Source organism: Macaca mulatta, chromosome 6, assembly GCF_049350105.2.
Source record: "Macaca mulatta isolate MMU2019108-1 chromosome 6, T2T-MMU8v2.0, whole genome shotgun sequence".
NCBI classification, from domain to species: Eukaryota; Metazoa; Chordata; class Mammalia; order Primates; family Cercopithecidae; genus Macaca; species Macaca mulatta.
Window position 1 is genome coordinate 63,749,434 of NC_133411.1, and position 22,542 is coordinate 63,771,975.

At 37.6% G+C, this 22,542-nt stretch overlaps 1 protein-coding gene across 2 annotated transcripts in view; it reads right to left on the reverse strand.

The window, feature by feature from the left end:
* IL6ST (interleukin 6 cytokine family signal transducer) overlaps positions 1-22,542 on the reverse strand; it is a 57,521-nt gene that overhangs the window by 12,572 nt on the left and 22,407 nt on the right. For both annotated transcript variants that reach the window (XM_078003636.1, NM_001265991.1), the window contains 11 exon segments: positions 20,311-20,616; positions 19,014-19,134; positions 14,975-15,141; positions 14,173-14,327; positions 11,300-11,459; positions 8,109-8,191; positions 6,930-7,140; positions 5,726-5,908; positions 3,239-3,340; positions 2,919-3,065; positions 2,448-2,588 (listed from right to left, as the gene is read on the reverse strand). In XM_078003636.1, coding sequence (XP_077859762.1) covers positions 2,448-2,588; positions 2,919-3,065; positions 3,239-3,340; positions 5,726-5,908; positions 6,930-7,140; positions 8,109-8,191; positions 11,300-11,459; positions 14,173-14,327; positions 14,975-15,141; positions 19,014-19,134; positions 20,311-20,518 — 1,678 coding nt within the window. In that variant the 5' untranslated portion in view covers positions 20,519-20,616.

A 22,542-nucleotide genomic window follows, 5' to 3' on the forward strand; every position in this document is an offset into this window, starting at 1 on the left:
TACTTGGGAGGCTGAGGCAGGAGGATCGCTTGAGCCCAGGAATTTGAGGTTACAGTGAGCTGTGACTGCACCACTGCACTCCAGCCTGGGAGACAGAGCAAGACTCTGTCTCAAAAACAAACAAAAAATATATATATGGGTTTTTATGTGTGTGTGTGTATACACATACATATATACAGAGCTCTGTAGAGATGGCTGGTCTCCACAGAAATACGTAAAATATACATTTTTATTTTTTAATTTTTCTCAAGATTATGGTATAAAGTTTTATTTTAAATAACATATCTATTAACATGCCACCATATGGGACCAACCTTATCCCAGAAACTATATTCATTACTGGCCCTAACAGCAGAGCTCAGGATCTTTTTTTATCATTTATTTTATGTAGTCACTCATTCATTTATTCTCTCATTCAGCAAGTATTCAACCAACAAAGCACATGGAACTTACTACTTATCATTCAGTAGGTTGGCACTTGGGGGTGGGGGTTACAATTATGGTAAAATAAGGTAATTTTCTATAATGATTCAAAATGTAGTGGGAACAAGAAAGAATGTTGGTTAAGTTTGCTTTAGGGAAGATACAGAACAGCCAGATGATGAGGTGAAGACCTCACTGAGGGCAACGCACTAAGAAAAGAAAAGTTAGCACAAGGAGCTTGCAGTTGAAGTAAATGATGATGAAAGGGTACGCACAATCAATAGGACTTGACACTCAGCTTATGTGAGAGAAAAATACATTTATTGTTATCACATCTAAATTTCTGGCTTTGGCTAGGAGTTGGATAGTTGTGGCATAGAACGAGGGAGGGGAAATGTATTTGGGAAGGAAAGAGAGGATGGCTAAAGCCATGGACAGAGTTTGAATAGGCAAGTAAGAAAACAGGGTCAAGTGCGGTGGCCCACGCCTGTAATCCCAGCACTTTGGGAGGCCGAGGCGGGTGGATCACGTGAAGTCAGGGGGTCGAGACCATCTTAGCCAACATGGTGAAAACCCATCTCTACAAAAATACAAAAAATTAGCCAGGCGTGATGGTTACTAACCCCAGCTACTTGGGAGGCTGAGGCAGGAGAATCACTTGAACCTGGGAGGTGGAGGTTGAAGTGAGCTGGGATTGCGCCACTGTACTACAGCCTAGGTGACAAGAGCAAAACTCTGTCTCGAAAAACAAAAACAGAAAATAGGGTCAAGAACAGAGCTCTGAGGAAAACAAACCATTTGAAAGTTAAAAGTAGATGCCAGCCACAGTAGCTCACGCCTGTAATCCCAGCACTTTGGGAGGCCGAGGCAGGCACAACACAAGGTCAGGAGATTGAGACCATCCTGGCTAACACGGTGAAACCCCATCTCTACTAAAATAATACAAAAAATTAGCCAGGCGTGGTGGCACGTACCTGTAGTCCCAGCTACTTGGGAGGCTGAGGCAGAAGAATCACTTGAACCTGGGAGGCGGAGGTTGCAGTGAGCCAAGATCGCACCACTGCACTCCAGCCTGGGTGACAGGCTTTTTTTTGGTCTCAAAAAAAAAGAAGAGCAAAAAAGGAGAATGAGAAGAAAACAACAGAGAAAAAGGAGACTCAGGAGACTGTACTAGTAGAAAAAGTATGGTTAGAAAACCCAAGGTAGGAGGGAGTTTCAAGGATGGAAGGCCAACAGAGTCAAATGTTGAAAGAATAGAAAGGCTGGAGGCAGTGGCTTATGTCTGTAATCCCAGCACTTTAGGAGGCCAAGGCAGAAGGATCACTTGAGCCCAGGAGTTCGAGACCAGCCATCTCTACAAAAAAAAAACTAGCTGGATGTGGTGGCGCTGGTCCCAGCTACTTGAGAAACTGAGGTAGGAGGATCACTTGAGCCCAGGAGGTTAAGGCTGCAGTGTGCCATGTTCATGCCACTGCACTCCACTGTAGCTTGGGCAACAGAATAAGACCCTGCCTCCAAAAAAAAAAAAAGTAGAAAAAAGATGAAAACTAAAAAGCATGCAGTAGATATGACGATCAAGAGGTCTTCTGAGTGACACCAGAGAGGTTTCAGTGCAGGGGTAGGGCTGGACCCCTAATTTCAGTATGCTGAAGACTGAGAGGGAGGTATGGAAGTAAAGAATAAAGTGGACTAGTCCTTCAAGTAATCTGTCTATAAAAGAAAGAAATGAGGATAGTGAAGGAAAGAACACACCCAAACCAGTGAAAAAAATGAACCCACTTGGAAAGATATACGAATTCTTTTGGGATTTTCAGTATAGCTGAATACAGTCGGAAGTTGTTAATAAAATACCAAAAAGGTGAGAAATAACACTTTCTATAAAGAAACAACCAACCAAAGCCACATAATATAAAAATCATGATGACTCCAAAGACGTACTTTTTAACACAATTTTAGCACATAAACTAAGTTCATTTCTAATCTAAGTTTGAGAAAGAAAAAAACCAAACTTCATTATTTCTTACCAAACTTTGGGGTAGTAAAAGTGAATTCTGGACCATCCTTCCCACCTTCATCTGTGTATGCTGCCATTCGTACCATGTACAATGTGTCACTAGTCAAAGAGGACAATGTATATTCTGTGTGGGAAGAATCCACATTCACAGCTGGAAGAAATAAAGAACTGTGCTTCATTCAACCATTCAATGCTTTTGCTTAACTGGCCTATATTCGGTATTGTGAAAGTATTAAAGAAGCGAAGTATTTTTGTCAGAAAACAACGTTTATAATGTTCTGACATAATTTTATGTTCTAAAGCACAATGCAGTACTTTTTAAATAAATCCATGAAAACCACCATAAGGCAAATTCTCAGGTGTCTCCTGAGGCCAACATACTATAATAAGATGTATAACATAAGAAGAACAGACTTAAATTAGTACTTAAAAGCTTAAGGAAAAAATAACTGATTCTTAATAACTGATACAGTTTTATTACCAGTTTCATTTCCAATGATGGTTCTATAAAATATAGTATAATTTCTGATAAATCCATTCTGAACATCAACAGGAAGTTGGTCCCACTCTAAGACAGCTTCGTTTTTCCCTACTTTCTTTGTCCGAACAGTAGGTCCTTTGGAAGGTGCTGTAAGAAAGTAAACACATTTGCTAACTGAAAATCATTTAGAATCTAGTAAAATTTCCTTGTCATAAAATTATTTGAACATATGAGATACATCTTTATTCAAAAGTGATAAAATGTGTTTGTTAATACAAAGCCCTAAACTTTTTTTTTCAAAGAAGTGAGTTTGGACTTACGAGCTTGTTTAAGGTATGCCTTTATGGATTCAGGGCTTCCTGGTCCGTCAGCATATACTGGAGTAACTGTTATCAAATAGCATTTGCTCTCTGCTAAGTTCCCTAAAGCAAGAACAGCAGATTAAGCATGTTTTTCCATAATGAAAAAGTCAAGTTAAAACCACAATTTATTTTACATTGTAATTTCATGACCACTTAATTTTCTTTTAAAACTGCAGTTGTCTAAGTACGCATTGCCTTTTGTGTACCGGATTCAAGCTTAATCTCTGTAAAAGTATTGCCAATGCAGTGGATAAAAAAATATATTGTTAAGAATAATGATGGTATTTATATCTGTAATTTATAAAACAACGATCTCAGATTACTCTGGATCTTACAGAGTCTGACAATTTTTGTATGGCTTACCTACAAGAGAGAACAGCCTAAGGAGCAAGATGACTAAACTAGTAAGACCTAGGGGAAACCACTAATGGCCCTAGTTTATCAGGTGAGTTGGAAAAAAGGGTATCTTAAAAAACTTCCTCGGCCGGGCACCGTGGCTCACGTCTGTAACCCCAGCACTTTAGGAGGCTGAGGTGAGTGGATCACTTCAGGTCAGGAGTTTGAGACCAGCGTGGCCAACATAGTGAAACCCCACCTTTATTGAAAATACAAAAATTAGCTGGACACGGTGGTGGTCCCAGCTGCTTGGGAGGCTGTGGCAGGAGAATCACTTGAACCCAGGAGACGGAGGTTGCAGTGAGCCAAGATCGTGCCACTGCACTCCAGGCTGGGCGGCAGAGTGACTCTGCCTCAAAAAAAACAAAAACAAAAACAAACTTCCTTCATTTTTATCTTTTTTAGCATGCACCACTAAAATTTTTTTTTATACAGTATATTATCTGTACATATTAGAAAATGTTTTACTGAAATTTATACCTTCAACAAGAATGTATATTCCTTAACTATTATGCATGAAGTTACTTGCTCCTTTATCTTCTTAAACAGTGATTCTATATACTACTCTAACGTGATGCTTTTAGGGTTACTGAGCAATATACGACTACCTACCCAAACTTAATGTCTCCACAACCTATGCTAGCTTCTATTTTTTTTGAGATGGAGTTTCATTCTTGTTGTTCAGGCTAGAGCGCAATGGCGCGATCCTGGCTCACTGCAACCTCCGCCTCCCGGGTTCAAGGGATTCTCCTGCGTCAGCCTCCCAAATAGCTGGGATTACAGGCATGTGCCACCATGCCCAGCTGATCTTGTTTTAGTAGAGATAGGGTTTATCCACGTTGGTCAGGCTGGTCTCAAACTCCTGACCTCAGGTGATCTGCCCGCCTCAGCCTCCCAAAGTGCTGGGATTACAGGTGTGAGCCTCCACACTGGCCGCTTCTTTAAAAAGTTTCTATTGGCTCTGAGCAGTGGCTCATGCCTGTAATACCAGCACTTTGGGAGGTTCATGTGAGAGAAATGCTTGAGGCCAGGTGTTGGAGATCAGTCTTTGCAACACAGTGAGATTCCCTCTCTACAAAAAAATAAAATAATTAGCTGAGTGTAGCATGTGCCTGTAGTCCCAGATACTCCAGAGGATGAGGCAGAAGGATCACTTCAGCCTGGGAGTTGAAGGCTGCAGTGAGCCATGATCATGCCACCATACTCCAGTCTAGGCAACAGAGTGAGACCCTGTATTTATTTTTTTAAAAAAAGTTTCTATAGTTATTTCCAGCCTGTTTCCTCCCTAAGCTCTACCACGTTTTTAATTTGATAAAGTCAGTAAACTAGAAAACCAAGCTTATTAAAACTGTATACTAATACTGTGTTATGACTAAAGTTCAAAAACTTTATGGCAGGAATCTCTCTGCTTAGGGCTTTTCTCTAACTAGCCATATTATTCACAGCTGAATTCTAATTATTAATTATCCTTCTTTATCAACAAAAGAACATAAACTGAATTTTTTTCTCTTCAAAGTTGTATCACTTTATAACCACTTAAGCAGCACCGTAACACACAGACTGGAGCGCTATGACTCATTACTTCTGTCCTTTGTTACTACTTCCAATTGAAAGACAAGGAAATCTGAGTTCTAGTTCTGCTTCCCCTATCTGACGGCTCTAAGACATTAAACAAGTCATCCAGATGCTCTAGGAAACTATTTTCTCATCTGAAGAATGAGGGTGTTCGGTACAGAGAACATACAACTATCAACAGCAAAGTTCGGACTATTATATTTCTCTATACTCTGTAGTTTTAGGAGTTTCCCCTTGACGATAAAATCATATTGGGGTACAAAAAGAAGAACGTATTAACCCCACTCTGTTCATAAAGAGACTGTAATTCAGAGAGGTTAAGTATGACTTGCAGAAAGTCACACATCTAGTAAGTAGTGAGGCTATGATAAACTGGAAGCCTTTTCAATGGACCACAACACTATAAGCAAAATAAAAAGCTGCCTAAAGAGTTAGAAAAAGGATATCAACTTAAATGTTTCTAGTCAGGTATACCTCTTAAATGGGTGCGATGCACAGTACCATCTTCCTGTTGCCAGTCTGCGATACAGGGCGCTTTATCTGATAACACACACCACTCAAGTATATATTTCTTTATAGATTCCCTTGGAGTAGTCCATTCTACCCAAAGCATGTTATCTTTGGGGAATGCTTTAAGATCCATTACAGGGTGAGTAGCTTTAAAACAAAGTTTGAATATTTAAATAATAAGTATTCACAAATTTGAAATTTCCGTATTTTACAGTCATTTCCAAAACATGTGATTTATCAATTTTTGTAGCATATAACATATATTTCCTTGCATAAAAGCACTTTATTATAACTTACAGGTAAAGTAGTCAATTAATTTTTAAACTTAAATTTTGCTTCCCCGCTGGGCATTGTGGCTCATTCATGTAATTCCAATACTTTGGGAGGCCGAAGCGGGCAGATCACTTGATGTCAGGAGTTCGAAACCAGCCTGGCCAACATGGTGAAACCCCGTCTCTACTAAAAATACAAAATTAGCCAGGCATTGTGGTACATGCCTTTAATTCCAGCTACTTGGGAGGCTGGTGCACAAGAATCACTTGAAGCCAGGAGGCAGAGGCCGAGATTGTGCCATTGCACTCCAGCCTAGGCAAAAGGGCAAGACTGTCTCAAAAAGAAAAAAAAATTTGCTTTCCCTAAATTCTTCAAATGTTTTGTAAGTTTGTAATTGCAATTTTTCTTCTTTGAAAGCTACAAATAAAACTACAGATAAACATATTTCAGTCGTATGTATACAAAGTTCTCAAAATAAGTAACCAGAATATGCTTAAATGAATGAAGTAGCTTACTGTGAAGTTTAAGTGAGCATGTAGTGATGGAAATGTTTCTTCCATCCTGATGAAATTTGTCTGCTGACTGATTCCTAAAAATGCAATCATTGGCTGGGTGTGGTGGCTTATGCCTGTAATCCCAGCACTTTGGGAGGCCAGGGGAGATTGCTTGAGCTCAGGAGTTTGACACCAGCCTGAGCAACCCGACAAAACCCAGTCTCTAAAATAAAGAAAATAATCATTATTTATAAAATTTTAAAAATTAAAAAATAAAACAGTGATTATCCCTGATACTGAGGAGACAGTCTTAGATAACTCATGTTTTTTATGGGAGCCCTGTCCATACCTAACCACCACTTTTCCATCCAAGAGTCAGGCTCCATCTCATAGATACAAACCTTGAAAGTCACAGGCAGGGATAGTTAAAACAGCTGCATCTGATTTGCCAACAAGATTTCTTGCTGTTAGGGTTGCTACATAGCGATCATTTGTGAGATTTACTGTCAGTTTTGTGTCATTAACTGTATAATTTTGTAAATGTGATTTCCATCTTGTGAGAGTCACTTCATAATCCAAGATTTTTCCATTGGCTTCAAAAGGAGGCAATGTCTGTAATAAAATAGTTTATTTTTAAAAACAATTTCATAAATCTTGAATAAAAATCAGTTTTTCTTCATATTCACAAATCGTGCCATCATGTCAAATCTCTAAATATTTAACTGCAAAGGATTCACAATCTCATTTTAAATTCGGTTCTGAAATAAAACTAGTACATACTAAATGAAGAGTAAAAGCATGACCTCAACTAAAAGAGGGTAAGTAGCATCATTCTGTTAGCTTTTGGTTCTGTATGCAATTCTGCACTGTGGCTACGTAGGCCTAAATTATTTATTTTATGCTTGAGTATTTTTCTACCTTCTTTTTTAGTATGATCTACTCATGCACTTATCAGCATACATTTTAATTATCACAAACTTTTATTATTTTCTGAGGTACTCCGGAAAATTCCAAAGTACAAAACAACATCCCTCTTCTTATAGAACTTACACTTTCACAGAACTGTAATTAAATACCTGTAAGGTATTATTTGTACTTCATGAACCTGACTTCTACATAATATATATAAAGCATTACCTTTCTATTTAGTAAAAATAGTAATCAAATGCTTTGCTATTAAGATGAATAAAAATTTATTTAAAAGACCTCCACTCATAATACCATACAAAATACATTTATAAGGGCTGGGTGTGGTGGCTCACCACCTGTAATCCCAGCACTTTGGGAGGCCCACACAGGCAGAACACGAGGTCAAGAAATCAAGACCATCCTGGCCACCATGGTGAAACCCCATCTCTGCTAAAAACACAAAAATTAGCTGGGTGTGGTGGCGCGCACCTGTAGTCCCAGCTACTTGGGAGACTGAGGCAGGAGAATCACTTGAACCCGGGAGGCGGAGGTTGAAGTGAGCCAAGATCACGCCACTAAACTCCCGCCTGGCAACAGAGTGAGACTCCGTCTCAAAAAGAAAAAAAAAAAAGATTTACAAGAGATAAAGGACTATAAATGTGGTTTTTTACCTTCCACATGAGTTGTACAGTTCTATAGCCTTGAGCATGGGATGGATCTATTTTATACCAGAAACTTGGTGCTTTAGATGGTCCTAAAGAAAAGACATAAACTTCTTAAAATAAAAAGGTTTTAACAGTAAAATAAGATTCTGCAAATTATTTTTACTTTGTTCTTAGTACTCTTGCCCTTCAACTGCATGGTGTCTCTACCTCTTTATACCAGCATTTTCCCACCCCAGCATAACACACCGGGCTCTTCCTTTAGTCAGGGTGATAGCCTGATGATTCCAATTATACTGGAACTCTTTTCTAACCTCAAAATTGTAAAGGTAAAAATGTATCCTGAACAACAACTAAATACGCATCATTCTTTCTTATAACTTCATGCTCTTTATTCTGTTTGCGTACTGCACTGTATTCTTGTGTATTTATCTACTTGAATCTCCTGTACCAGCAGCCTTTTCCCAGCCTTCCTGGGTCTGCCTGTCCTCACTTCTGTTTTGTCATCTGTAATTGCCTCTTGATGATCAACACATCACTGCTTAGATTTTATTCAACTCCTCTCTTATTCTATTAAATACCAGGTCTTCTGATTATAAAATTTTGAAAAATTAGTTTGTATGATTTTTAAAGAAAAAATGAACTTTTTGAAACAAAGTTTTTAACAGTGAAAAATAAAAATGAAACAAATATAAGTTGATACTACTTATCGCTGAAAATCAAACTGGAAAATTTACTTAAACACATTGCTTACCCCTAAATATTCATAGGAATAATAAAACAAATTAAGATAAATGTACTAAAATAAGTTTATTACTTTATGTAAGGATGATTGAGAGTGATGGGATGTAATAAAAACAAATGCATAGTATTGTTATGATAATCACTAACCATCTGAAAAAGCACTCCATAAAACAGTGTTTTTTTCCAGAGACAGTGTCTGGCTCTGTTGCCCAGGCTGGAGTGTAGTGGATGACTGTAGTGCACTATAACCTTCAGCTCCTAGGCTTAGGTGATCCTCCCACCTCAGCATCCCAAGTAGCTAGGGTGTGGCCACCATATCCAGCCAAAACATAAATTGTTAAATACCAGTAATTAAATTTGGTTTTAAAAATACCTGCAGTATTTATTTTTTAAAACTTTTATAGTAGCCATTAAATGTAGAGTAGTATATAATTTTTAGCAATAAGTAATATCAACTGACATTTCATTTTTACTTACCATTGTTAAGCTTTTTATTGTAAAAAGTTTGTCTTTAAAAAATCAATGGCATTAACTGGTTTCTCAAAATTTTTATAAATATAATAGCAAGATATGGTAGTCAGTAGAATAAGAAAGGAGTTGAATAAAATCTAAGCAGTGAGGCTGGGTATAGTGGCTCGTGCTTGCAATCCCAGCACTTTGGGAGGCCGAGGCATGTGGTTCACTTCAGCTCAGTAGTTAAAGACCAGCCTGGGCACCAAGGAAAAACCTTGTCTCCACAAAAAAATGCAAAAATTTGCTGGGCATGGTGGCGCGTGCCTGTAGTCCCAGCGACGTTGGGGGCTAAGGCAGGAGGATCGCTTGAGCCATGGAAGTTGAGGCTGCAGTGAGCCGTATTCATGCCACTGCACTCCAGCCTGGGCAACAGAGTAAGGCACTATTTCCAAAAAACAACAAAAAAATCTAGGTACTGATATGTTAATCATGAAGAGGCAATTACAGACAACAAAACAGAAAGGATAGGACAGGCAGACCAGGAAGGTTGGGAAAAAGGCTGCTGGTACAGAAGTTCAAATACATAAATTCATATGACTACAGTGCAGCACCCACACAGAATAAAGAACATGAAATTACAAAAAAAAAAAAAAAGAGCTGGAAATATTTCCTAACATAAAGAGAACCCAGAGACTTCATTCACTCATTGATTTGACAAAGATTATGTACATTTGTCCATTAAAAATGCACACAGGCACTAACCACAATATTGTAAGTATTTCATTAACTCCTCCCCATGTATCTCATTTTAAGGATTCCTGGTTAAGACAAAGCAATCTGGCTGAGGACTCCCAAAGCAGCAATAGCAAAATTGCTTTCTTTCTCAGCATTTATGAGTTAGAGAAAATTCTTAGGGGAGGAGGGTACTTTTCTGCCTTTGACATTCTCAAGTCACATGACCTAAACCTCTAGAAGAGCTGGAAGTAAAGGGATATAGGTGGTAGGGGACTTTTTTCAGCCACAGCTACTGCCACTGATAACTAAGAGATGAGTCTGTGATAGGAAGGTCTCAAAATGAAAAATCTATGCCACAGGATTATTTCTTGAACTTAGTAACATCAGCTGCTTTGCAGTGAAGATCTTACTTTAGACTGTACACTCTTTTTGTGCCTTTTAAATTCTATACCATATACATTATCTATAGGAGAAAAAGGGAAAATAAAAACTAACCAACCAAAATTCCAGGATCAACTGCTTCCCAGGGGCTTATCAAATGCTATTAGAAAAAAAATGAATAAAAGGTATAATACAAATATCTTTTTGATAGTGAGGATCTAAGGTATAGTTTGCTAGACTGTGTGATTTTAATGATTCAGGATGATTCTCTAGTTAGGAGTATCTCTGGAGAAGTCTCCTTGAGTAAAATGTTCTAGACTTATCAACAGTTAAGTCAACGGTTTTCTGATTATCTAAGTCACCATTCCATGATGACTTTTTTTTTTTTTTGAGACGGAGTCTCGTTCTGTCACCCAGGCTGAAATGCAGTGGTGTGATCTTGGCTCACTGCAACCTCCGCCTCCCAGGTTCAAGCGATTCTCCTGCCTCAGCCTCCCGAGTACCTGGGACTACAGGCGCCCGCCACCACGCATGGCTAATTTTTGTATTTTTAATAGAGAAGGGGTTTCACCATATTGGCCAGGCTGGTCTCGAACTCCTGACCTTATGATCTGCCCACCTCAGCCTCCCAAAGTACAGGGATTATAGGCGTGAGCCACCCCACCTGGCTTCCATGATAATTTAATTAGGTATCAAATAGACTTATACTATCAATGATCCATATTAAATTTTACATCTTAATGTCCTTAAAAATGAAAACATAAAATACTGCAGTTTGAATAAAATGATCACAAACCAAGAAGCAATGAGGCTATATTATTAAAACCAGAACCAATTCACAGATGGAATTCCAATAGCTTTACTTCTTCATATACTTATTTACTTACTATCTTCATAGGTGATCCCATTTGCTTCTTCACTCCAGTCACTCCAGTATCCCTTACCATCTTCCTTCATACAGCAAATCCTAAACACATATTCTGTAAAAGGTTTAAGGTCTTGGACAGTGAATGAAGATCGGGTGGATGCTGTATCTTCAGGGGGAATCTGAAAAAAAGCAAATCAACCAACAGAAAATCTCAATTAGTAAGGTCTTCTAAGTTGTGTTAAAATTTAGAAACTTTTTTTCTGCGGCACAGCCTTGCTCTGTTGCCCAGGTTGGAGTGCAGTGCTGTGATATTGGTTCACCACAACCTCTGCCTCCCAGGTTCACGCGACTCTCCTGCCTCTGCCTCTGAGTAGCTGGGGTTGCAGGTACCCACCACCACTCCCAGCTATTTTTTGTATTTTTTAGTATCAACGAGATTTCACCATGTTGGCCAGGATGCTGGAATTCCTGACCTCAAGCAATCCACCTGCCTCGGCCTCCCAAAGTGCTGGGATTATAGACGTGAGTCACTGCGCCCAGCCTAGAAACTATTTTTATTTATTTATTTATTTTTGAGACAGAGTCTCCCTCTGTGGCCCAGGCTGGAGTGCAATGGCGTGATCTCAGCTCACTGCAACCTCTGCCTCCTGGGTTCAAGTGATTCTACTGCCTCAGCCTCCTGAAACTATTTTACTGAAACAAGACTAATACATTAAACTCAACCTCTGGAGAGAAATAAGTGTAAGTTAAAAAGCAGTCCAAATCAGTAAAGTTATTAAGTTTGAGGAGTATGGAAACATCTATTATCTTTCCTTTTTTCCCTTTATTTCTTCCACAGGGCCTATAGCTTAGGATTTCTGCAGGAAACAGATGGCACACTCCACTTAGAATAATTCAAGGAGGGCTTCATAAAGGGACTACGTGCAGAGTATATGGATCCTTAGAGAGTGCAGTTAGTACTCTGGTGCTTAGAGCTGTTTCCACCTCTAGGCCCAAAGGGATGAAGAGAAGTACCAGAACCTGAAAGAAGGTCAGCTAGAGAGGGCTGACTTGACAGGCAGTGACCTTAAGTTGAAAGACAGCCAGCTGGGTGCGGTGGCTCACACCTGTAATCCCAGCACTTTGGGAGACTGAGGTGGGTGGATCACCTGAGGTCAGGAGTTTGAGACTAACCTGGCCAACATGGTGAAACCCCATCTCTACTAAAAATACAAAAATTAGCTGGACATGGAGGTTACAGTGAACCAAGATCATGCCATTGCACTCTAGCCTGGGTGACAAGAGTGAAATTCCAACTCAAAAAAAAAAGAAAAAAAAGACGGCCAGCTCCCAGGAAGAAGCGGGGAAAATCAACATGCCAATTTCACTGTTCTTCTATCTGTCTTCTCTCTTGCCTAGTCCCTTCCTTCCATTAACCAGTCACAAGGAAGCCACAAAGAATGGGAATCCACAGTGAAATCTATACAGGTCAGCATGACACAACAAAGAGAAGGGTACAGTATAGATGTGGATGGGCAAAAGGAAGATATCCAGCCCAAACAAGAAAAACAAAAGTTTTCCTGGCTTTTAAACTTGGCTTTCAGATAAAAAGAGGTGATTAAATATAGATAAATAACTGGTCATATCACTCTAATAATTTAATATTGGATACAAAATAAATGTCAGTCTTTTTTGTAGCACTGAATTAAGATTCTGTACTTAACATCACATTTTGAAGAACTTCAGGTATGTATATTCTCTGTACAACATGAAGCATTAATCCAATTTTGTTTTATTGCTTTTTCTGATTGTATTCTCAGCCCTTTAGATAAGTGGGGTAAGGAGACAAGTAGTAAAGTCATCAGCCCAATTCCCTTACAAGTTCACTGTGACCAGAGCAACAAAAGCAAAGACATACTGTTTGTGATAAATGGAATCAAAACAGAGAAGAGTATGGATAGCTGAATGCTATGGTGATAGCCTTTTTAAAAGCTCCAAGTATTTCTTCTGCCAGCAGCATCATCTATCCTTTTCAGTCCTACAAGTTCCCTACCAATCCCTTCCTCTACCTCAGTGGTTAACAAACTTTCTATAAAAAGGTAGATAAAATATTTACTAATATTTTAGGCTTGTGGGCCAGACAGTCTCTTTGTAACTACTCAACAATTCCACTGTAGAATAAAAATAGAGACAATATGTAAAGAAATGAGTGTGGCTGTGTTCCAATAAAACTTTATTTACAAAAACAAGTCACAGGCTGATTTTGGTGAACTACAGCACACCAATCCCTACACTAGCTACCTTATCCTTATAATCTCTTTATTTTTGCTCCTCCACTTAACTTGCTTCTTATTACTTGTATTGTTTGTATCTCATATCAAAAATGCCATTTCTAGGCTGGTAGTGGTAGCTCACATCTGTAACCCCAGCACTTTGGGAGGCCAAGGTAGGATAATCGCTTAAGGCTAGCAGTTTGAGACCATCCTGGGCAACATGGTGAGACTCCATCTCCACAAAAATATAATAATAATTTTAAAAAGCCAGGTGTGGTGGTGCACACCTGTAGTGAGACTAAGGCAGGAGGATCACTTAAGCTCAAGTTTGAAATTGCAGTGAGCCAGCGGCCTGGGCAAATGGACACCTTGTCTCTAGAAGAAAAAAAAGAAAAGCCATTTCCTATCACCCTATATCATTTTCATGTTTTACTTAAAGGCTACTGTATTTAGCAAAGCTGTATTTTCTATCTGGATATCTTCCTGATTCCCCTTGTTTGAAATAAAGACCCAGAAGAGGTGTCAAGCAAAATATTTCACATAACCAGAAACTTAAAGACATTTAGAAAATGACTGAACCTTTTTAAGGTTAGAGGGCTGAAAGAAGGACTATTTGAACAAACAGTAACTTTCAATTTACCTGGCTCCAAGTTGAGGCATCTTTGGTCCTATATTGAATGTTATATTTTAGTCTTATAACACTCTTAATACTTGGGTTGGTCCATGTCAATTTTAAGATACTAGACAGTTCCTCTGAGTTGATCACTGATAAATTATGTGGCGGATTGGGCTTCACTGAAAAATAAAATAAATCCTAAGGTTTACTATGTTTTACAATTTCATATAGAAACTCAAATATACTCTTTATATTGTCCTTCCTTTATTTTACAATATTCGTTTATCCTTACCAAATGAACTAAATTCTCTGAAAATTATGCTATGCTATATACCTTATAATGGAAACAAAAAAGACTTCCAAGGAATCTTTAGTTTTCCTTGTTAGTTTACTACATTTGTTAATCTCTTCAGGTTCATATGTCAAAAGACAAATACCTATGATATCAAATTTTTAAAAAAGAGAATAAAAATGGAACATACATACTGTAATTACAATGGTGTAAGATGTTTGAGAACAGAAAATATTCAAAGTGAAAACAGCTGTTAAGTGTGGTTGGATTATGGATATTTTTCTTTTTCCCAATTCTATTTGATATTATTGATAAAATTACTTCATAAAAATCACTAAGATAAATAAATGCTTGTTTCTACATTAATTAAAATCTAAAATCTACATTAATTAAAATCTAAAATTTAAAATCTAAAAACTACATTAAAATCTAAAAATCTACATTAAAATCTAAAAAAATCTAAATATAAAAACTACTTTAATTTATAAACTACTACAGTGTCAAATAAACTCTCAAATTCAGGTTTATAACTACCTTTATATACAGGATCAAAATTGATATGATCTGATGTAACCTTCCCAAGGGCATTCTCTGCTTCTACCCAGACTTCAATGTTGACAAAATACACAGTAGAATAATCAACAGTGCATGAGGTGGGGGTGTCACGTTTTGCTTTGCAATCAGCAAACTTGTGTGTTGCCCTAAATACAAAAAAATTGAAGAATCAGTCATTAAAAACACATCTGAAAAAATCAGAGTGAAAAAAACTACTTGCAAAGAATTTGATGAGAGACTTAGATTGTTGTGGCAAACTTTGCAATAAATTGTTGATCACTAACAAAATTTCTTAAAAATTAACCTTTCTTTAAAATTGACTTTGATCTATATCTTAAGACATAAAATTTTCAAATTTGTAGTCTAAAAATATTGTGCTTTAAAATTTTAGGCTCCATCTCCACTGATTCCTCTCCAAAAATTATTTCCTTGTGATCCCAGTGCTGTTTTTTCTTTTTCCTAAAACAGAACCCTTACTGTACCAGAAATTTCTTTAAGCACAATATGCTAGGTGACAGGAGGTTAGGGGTAAGAATTTCTATCACCCCTGCGCCTTTAGTCTGAGACCTAAGGTCTCTTGGCCTCTTTCTAGTCAAACTTAGGCAACTACTTTCTGATTTCTATCACTATGGAAAGTTCCAAGCAATATTACTATATTTATTTTTAATTATATAAATTATGCCTCAATTAAAAATATTTATGTATAACACTCTTTTTAAAAATAGAAGGATAAACCAAACCCCAAATTGAACCAAAAGAAAAACAGTCAGCCTCTAAGGAGAAGAAGGAAATAAGGCAGAGGATTCAGGAATAGAATATAGACTTTTCTGAACATGTCTTAATACTATTAATATATTTGACTTTTTGGATTGTTTTATATAATTATTAAGAAAAATTCCTAAAAATCAAAAGCAAAATGAAACGTAAGAACTTGTGTACTGAGGATGTAGTATAACCACATAGAAAGGAACTATTCAAGTAACATTAAAACACAGTAATTTGACTACTACACATCCTTCATAGAGAAAAACAGTCTTAAAATCATTCTTAGTAATCATTTTGTTGGTGCTAATACTGGTGTTATTATTCTGCAGCTGCTGTATTAACCATAGGTTAAAGCAAATTAATAATTATGTTAGCGTTGTTGTGAACTATGTTTTTCAGTTCATAAGAAAGAAGATGTAGATGTCAGGTGAATGTAATTATGTAAAAACCTATAGTCCTAATTTTAAACTGAAAATATCAGTATGAATTCGTATTTTTAAAAGCTGTATTATATCTCATATCACAAAACATGTCCTAACTCTTTTGACTGAAAAAAATCTAAAAACTATGACAAACCAGTAGCGATGAATTCCTGTAGCACCCAGATTGTAGTCTATAAATATTATTTCACACTAAATGAAACCAGAGAGTTTTGGGAAAAGGTTGATTCCAGGTCTGGGTGAGGAAATACATAAGATGAGCCTGTAAAAAAGCATGTTGTATCAGAGAGCTATAAGGAAGTTGTGTTAAGTGGTGGTGGGTGCCTATAAACCCAGCCACTTGGGAGGCAGTGAGCCAAGATCACGCCACTTCACTAGAGTCTGGTCAAAACAGCAAAACTCTGTCTCAGAAAAAAAAAAAAAAGGATGAACAAGCCAATTTGAATAACGTGCCACTGATCAAAGATGCGACAATCCATAATGAATTAAAACACAACAAATATGTTTAAATATAAATTCATAATGAGAAAGAAAAGCCCTCATTATCTACCTTTGGTACCTTTGGAGGATACTAGGTAATCAACTAATTATAAAACTGGTAATTAACGAAAAATATTAAACCTATCTTGCTTCTCTTATCTGAACTGTACTTCAGGGTAAACCACAGCTGATAAAGGCAAGTTTCTCTTTAAGTATTTCAGCTAAAACAAACAAAACACAGAATACCACAGTTTTGTAATTTACATACAAATTATAATCAGGATGACTGCTCAAAGCTGTAAGGTAAATACTAGTGGGAAAACAATATGGTTAAATTTTGGAAACATTCTGTTGAGTTATAAAACTTTTCACAAAAGAGTATATACTATATGATCCCATTTATATGAAACATTCTGTAGCAGGAAAAAATAATCTATGGTGAAGAATATCAGACAGGTAGTTGCTCATGGGGTGGGGCAGTTGCTGAGACTGGCTGGGAAGGAGCAGGAGGGAACTTTCTGGGTGTGTTAGTAATGTTCTATGTCTTGATACTGATTTGAGTTACACAGGTGTCTGTACTTGTCAAAACTCACTGAATGACACACTAAGATCTGTGTTTTCACTACATGTAAACTTTATCTGAAAACTATACTGAACTCTAGTTCATGTAAATACCGAAGTGATTAAGAATGAGGTATATTAATGACTGTAACTCACTATGAAATACTGAAGTGATTAAGGGTGAGGTATATTAATGACTGCAACTCACTATGAAATACATAAAAAAGAGATCGATTGAGAGATGGAGAGAAGGATGCACAGATAAATAGGTGATAAAGCAAATACAGTAAAATGTTAATTGTAGAATCTAGGTGATGGGTATGCAAGAGTGTTCACTGTAAAATTCTTTCAGTTTATCTGTTTGGAAAAAACAAATGGGAAACTTAGTAAAATAAAGGAATAAGGCTGACAACACCCAAAACCACTGCTCAATCTTAATATCAGAAAAAAGAAAAACAGTGAAACATTATCTGGTTGTTCCTGATAGAAGTACATATCACTCCTACAAAATATTTTTTTGGGGGGGAAAAAAATCAAACCCAAATCTGATGAAATTTGTAGATCTAACAGCAATTTTTTGGAAAGAAAAAGACAAGGGGGTCAGGTGTGGTGGCCACGTCTGTAATCCCAACACTTTGGGAGGCGGAGGCGGTCAGATCACAAGGTCAGAAGTTCGAGACCAGCCTGAACAACATGGTGAAACCCGTCTCCATTAAAAATACAAAAAAAAAGTTAGCTGGGCATGGTGGCACACGCTACTCAGGAGGCTGAGGCAGGAGAATTGTTTGAACCTGGGAAGCTGAGGTTGCACTGAGCGGAGATCACGCCACTATACTCCAGCCTGGGTGACATAGCAAGACTCCATTTCAAAAAAAAAAAAAAAAAAAAAGACAAGGGAATATGTTAAACAATATACAATGTATAACAGTTTAACAACTGAATTGTAAGGAAAAAGAATAGAACCTATAGTTTAAGAGACACATGACATAAATTCACATACACACATATTTATGAAATGAAACAATGGGGGAAATCAACACTAACTGAAAATGTAATATTTTATATTTGAGTGTAACAATGGTATGTTGTTACACTTTTTTTAAAATGTCCTTATCTTTTAGACATGTGTACTGAAGTATTTTTGGATGAAATGATATGATATGTCTGCTATTCTCTCTTCAAGACAATATGGGCAAAGAGTACCTTTGAAATAAGACTGGTCATGAGCTGACCAGTGTTGAAGCTGAATGATGGGTACGTATGGGTATTTATTATGCTATTCTTTCTACTTTATTTATCTGTTTGTATATTTAGAGATGAAGTCTCATTCTGTTACCCAGGCTGGACTGTAGTGGCATGATCTTGGCTCAGTGCAACCTCCACCTCCTGGATTCAAGTGATTCTCCTGCCTCAACCTCTGAGTCACTGGGAATACAGGAACCTACCACCATACCTGGCTAATTTTTGTATTTCTGGTAGAGATGGGGTTTTGCCCTGTTGGCCAGGCTGGTCTTGAACTCCTGACCTCAAGTGATCTGCCCGCCTCAGCCTCCCAAAGTGCTGGTATTACAGGCGTGAGCCACCATGCCTTGGGGATTACAGATGTGAGCCACCGCGCCTGGCCTCTTCTTTTAGATTTATTTGAAATGTTACAAAATAAAAATTTAAATGTTTTAAAATAGCATTTAATATTATTACTTGGTAAAATAAAAATTCCAGCAAAAATGACTAACTTAATAAATCTAACATGAAACAAATTTAAAATAACATACCATTCAGATTTTAAAGTGAAGTTTGTCTCCAAGTGTGTTTCCCTTCCACGATTCCACTCACACCTCATTTTCTTTCCCTCATTCACAATGCAACTCAAATTTTTAGGTTTTTCTGGAGGCACTAAAAGGTATTAATTAACATCTTTCAGAAAGCTTTGTATCCACAAATATTATGCAATTTATATACTACCCAAGGCATTTGTCATCTAGATTAGATGAAAAAAATCAAACCCAAGCAAAAAGTATGAACACAATGAAAGGTTGATGAAAATTTCTTTTCTATCCCAACTCTTACACTTCTTTTTAGGTAGTAATACATATACATCCATCCTAACTGTCATCAACTGGTTTGCTTCACATTAATTTTCTACGTAAAATCAACTTTCATTTATAACTGGAAAAAATATCAACTGATTTCTCCATTAAGTGTATTTTTAAAAGTAATATTTACATATGTTTGTAAGAGGCAATTAAGTAGAAGTCAAAATGATTCATTTGTATTTCTCTTCTTATTGCTTTCCCAAACTCTGCTGGAAGAAAAGCAAATGCCAAAACAGTCAAGTCTGGGTGATCCACAAATTAGATAACCCACTTTTGGATCACAGTAAGTTTATTTTGTTTACTTTGTTACTCCAAGGCCAGGCACAGTGGCTCACGCCTGTAATCTCAGCACTTTGGGAGTCTGAGGCAGGTGGATCACCTGAGGTCAGGAGTTTGAGACCAGCCTGGCCAACATGGCGAAACCCCATCTCTACTAAAAATATGAAAAATTAGCCAGGCGTGGTGGCTCATGCCTGTAGTCCCAGCTACTTGGGAGGCTGAGGCAGGAGGATTGCTTGAACCTGGGAGGTGGAGGTTGCAGTGAGCTGAGATCATACTACTGCACTCCAGCCTGGGTGACAGAGTGAGACTCTGTCACCAAAAAAAAAAAAAAAGAAAAAAAGAAAAAAAGGATTTACTCCAGTATTTGTTCACTTTCTTCAGGTAGCTGCTTTACATGTGCATTTTCTCAGCAATTAAGGGATACTGAGAATTACCATCATTACGTCAATTCAACAATACTTTCTTGTGGTGGGGGGTCTCATGTCAAATATTTCTCTAGTAAACTGAAACTGCTTCACTTTCAGGAAAGACAGGAGACTTGTAGTTCCTACTTCTAAGCTTATTTTTTAAAAACCAAACATGTCCAAGTCACTAAGTCCACAATTACTACATTTTATAAAGAGGAAAGGACAACATTAAAGATGCAGATCAATAGTCATGACAAAGTCTGAAATAAGACAAAAACAAAACTTACAGCCTGAAATTATTGTGATTCCATAAACATTCTGTTCAAGCTGTCCAAATGTAAGGATGTTGCAAGTGAGCTGAATATTTAATGAAGATATATCTGTAAAGGTGACACTGGAGGCTGTTCTGTTTATGATAGTATATTGCTCCTTAGGAATAGTAAAATGGTTTGTTTTCCAGACAATGTAATTAGCATTTACATGAAAATAATCCATACATTTTTCCTTTAGCACACAAACTGCAGTGAAATTAGAATGAAGTTGTACAACTGGAGATTCAGGACTGATATAACCACATGGATCTAGAAGTTCACCTAAAAAGGAACAATAGAAAATATATAAATGGACTGAATTTTTCTGGTACAAAATGATTATCTAGCTGGTAGCACTCAATATAGAGTCAGTCCCTCAACCTTCACTAAAATATCCCTAAAGACACAGAAAAAGACAATATACAACTGAAAATTAATATGGTTAGAATTTAATGCCTGAGTTTGTAAAGAAATACAAAAATTATAAGGATAATAGAGCTGAATTAAGAAAAACCCATGCTTTATAGCTCATGGTATAAACTATTTCTTTAAGAAACACAGACTGCCTGCAGCATTATTCATACTTGCCCCACAACCTATCCTGTCCCTCCATTTAGACCCCAGGTCTAAACTGAACTCTCCAGAAAACAGGCAGTGGTAGTCTCCTCTACAGTCCTGAATGCTATTGTGGAGTACAGTTGGGGGTCACAGACCGACAGTATACATTGTCCACACATCAAAACTCAGACAACAAAGGAAACAGCAAGGGACCAATACAAAACAGGAAGAATAGAACAAGATGGCCAAATAGTTTAGTTTTAAGAATAAATGCATGGGCCCGGGTGTGGTGGTTTACGTCTATAATCTCAGCACTTTTGGGAGGCTGAGGCAAGAGGATCGCTTGAGTTCAGGAGTTTGAAACCAGCCTGGGCAACATAGGGAGACGCCATCTGTACTAAAAATAAAAAAAAATAGAAGAGTATGGTGGTGCACGCCTATAGCCCGCGCTATTCGGGAGGATGAAGTGGGATGATGGTGTGAACCCAAGGGGTCAAGGTTTGTAGTGAGCCACTGCACTCCACCCTGGACAACGGAGTGAAAATAAATGCATGGGATAAGATCCCCTATTTAAAAACAAAGAATCAGCCTGACCAACATGGTAAAACGCCATCTCTACTAAAAATACAAAAATTAGCCGAGTGTCGGGGTGGGCACCCGTAATCCCAGCTGCTTGGGAGGCTGAGGCATGAGAATCACTTGAACCTGGGAAGTGGAGGTTGCAGTGAGCTGAGATCATGCCACTGCACTCCAGCCTGGGAGACAAGAGTGAGACGCAGTCTCAAAAAAGAAAACAAAACAAAGCAAACAAAACACAAAGAATCACATCAGGTAAAAAAAAAATTAAACACAACTATACACTTTACCTATCACCTACTCCACGTTGATGACATCTCAATCCCCATCTGTAAGCACTAAACCCCCATGCCCATTAGACATGTATCTACCTGAGCTATCCCACAGCTATTTTTAAATGAGCATGTCTAAAACTATATGTATTATAATCTTTTCAAACTTACTATTTTTTATTTTTATTTCTCTGCCTCTGCTAACACTACCACTCCCATCCAGACATCTAGGCCAGATACTCTGTAGTCATCTTCCAACATCTCTCATCAGCCTCCTCTAACCTCCAACTTAACAATATTGCACTTTGTTGGTTCTATATGCTTAATAAGCATCCAACCTCTTCTTTCCAATGCTACTTTGACTGCTGAAGCACAGGGCACTGTATTATATCAGTCTGACCTCCTTCCAGTTTATCTTACATACTATTGCCATGGTTACTGTTCTAAAATAATTATGACATTTTTCTACTTTAAATTATTTAGTGCCTACCTATTATCAAGACAAAAGTTCCAACTATTTGACATGGTTTCATTCTTTTTCTCTAGCTTCAATGTCCACAATTTTAAGGTGGCTTTCCTCAATGAATCCTATTTGCTGTAGGGTTCCTGGGTAGTTACCCATGAAGTTTTTTTGAGATTAAAAATTACTAGCCTGGGCAACATGGCAAAACCCCATCTCTACAAAAAAAATACAAGTATTAGCCAGGCATGGTGCACATGGCTGTAGTCCCAGCTACTTGGGGGTGAGGGTTGGGTGCTGAGGCAGGAGGATTGCTTGAGCCCAGGAGGTCAAGGCTGCAGT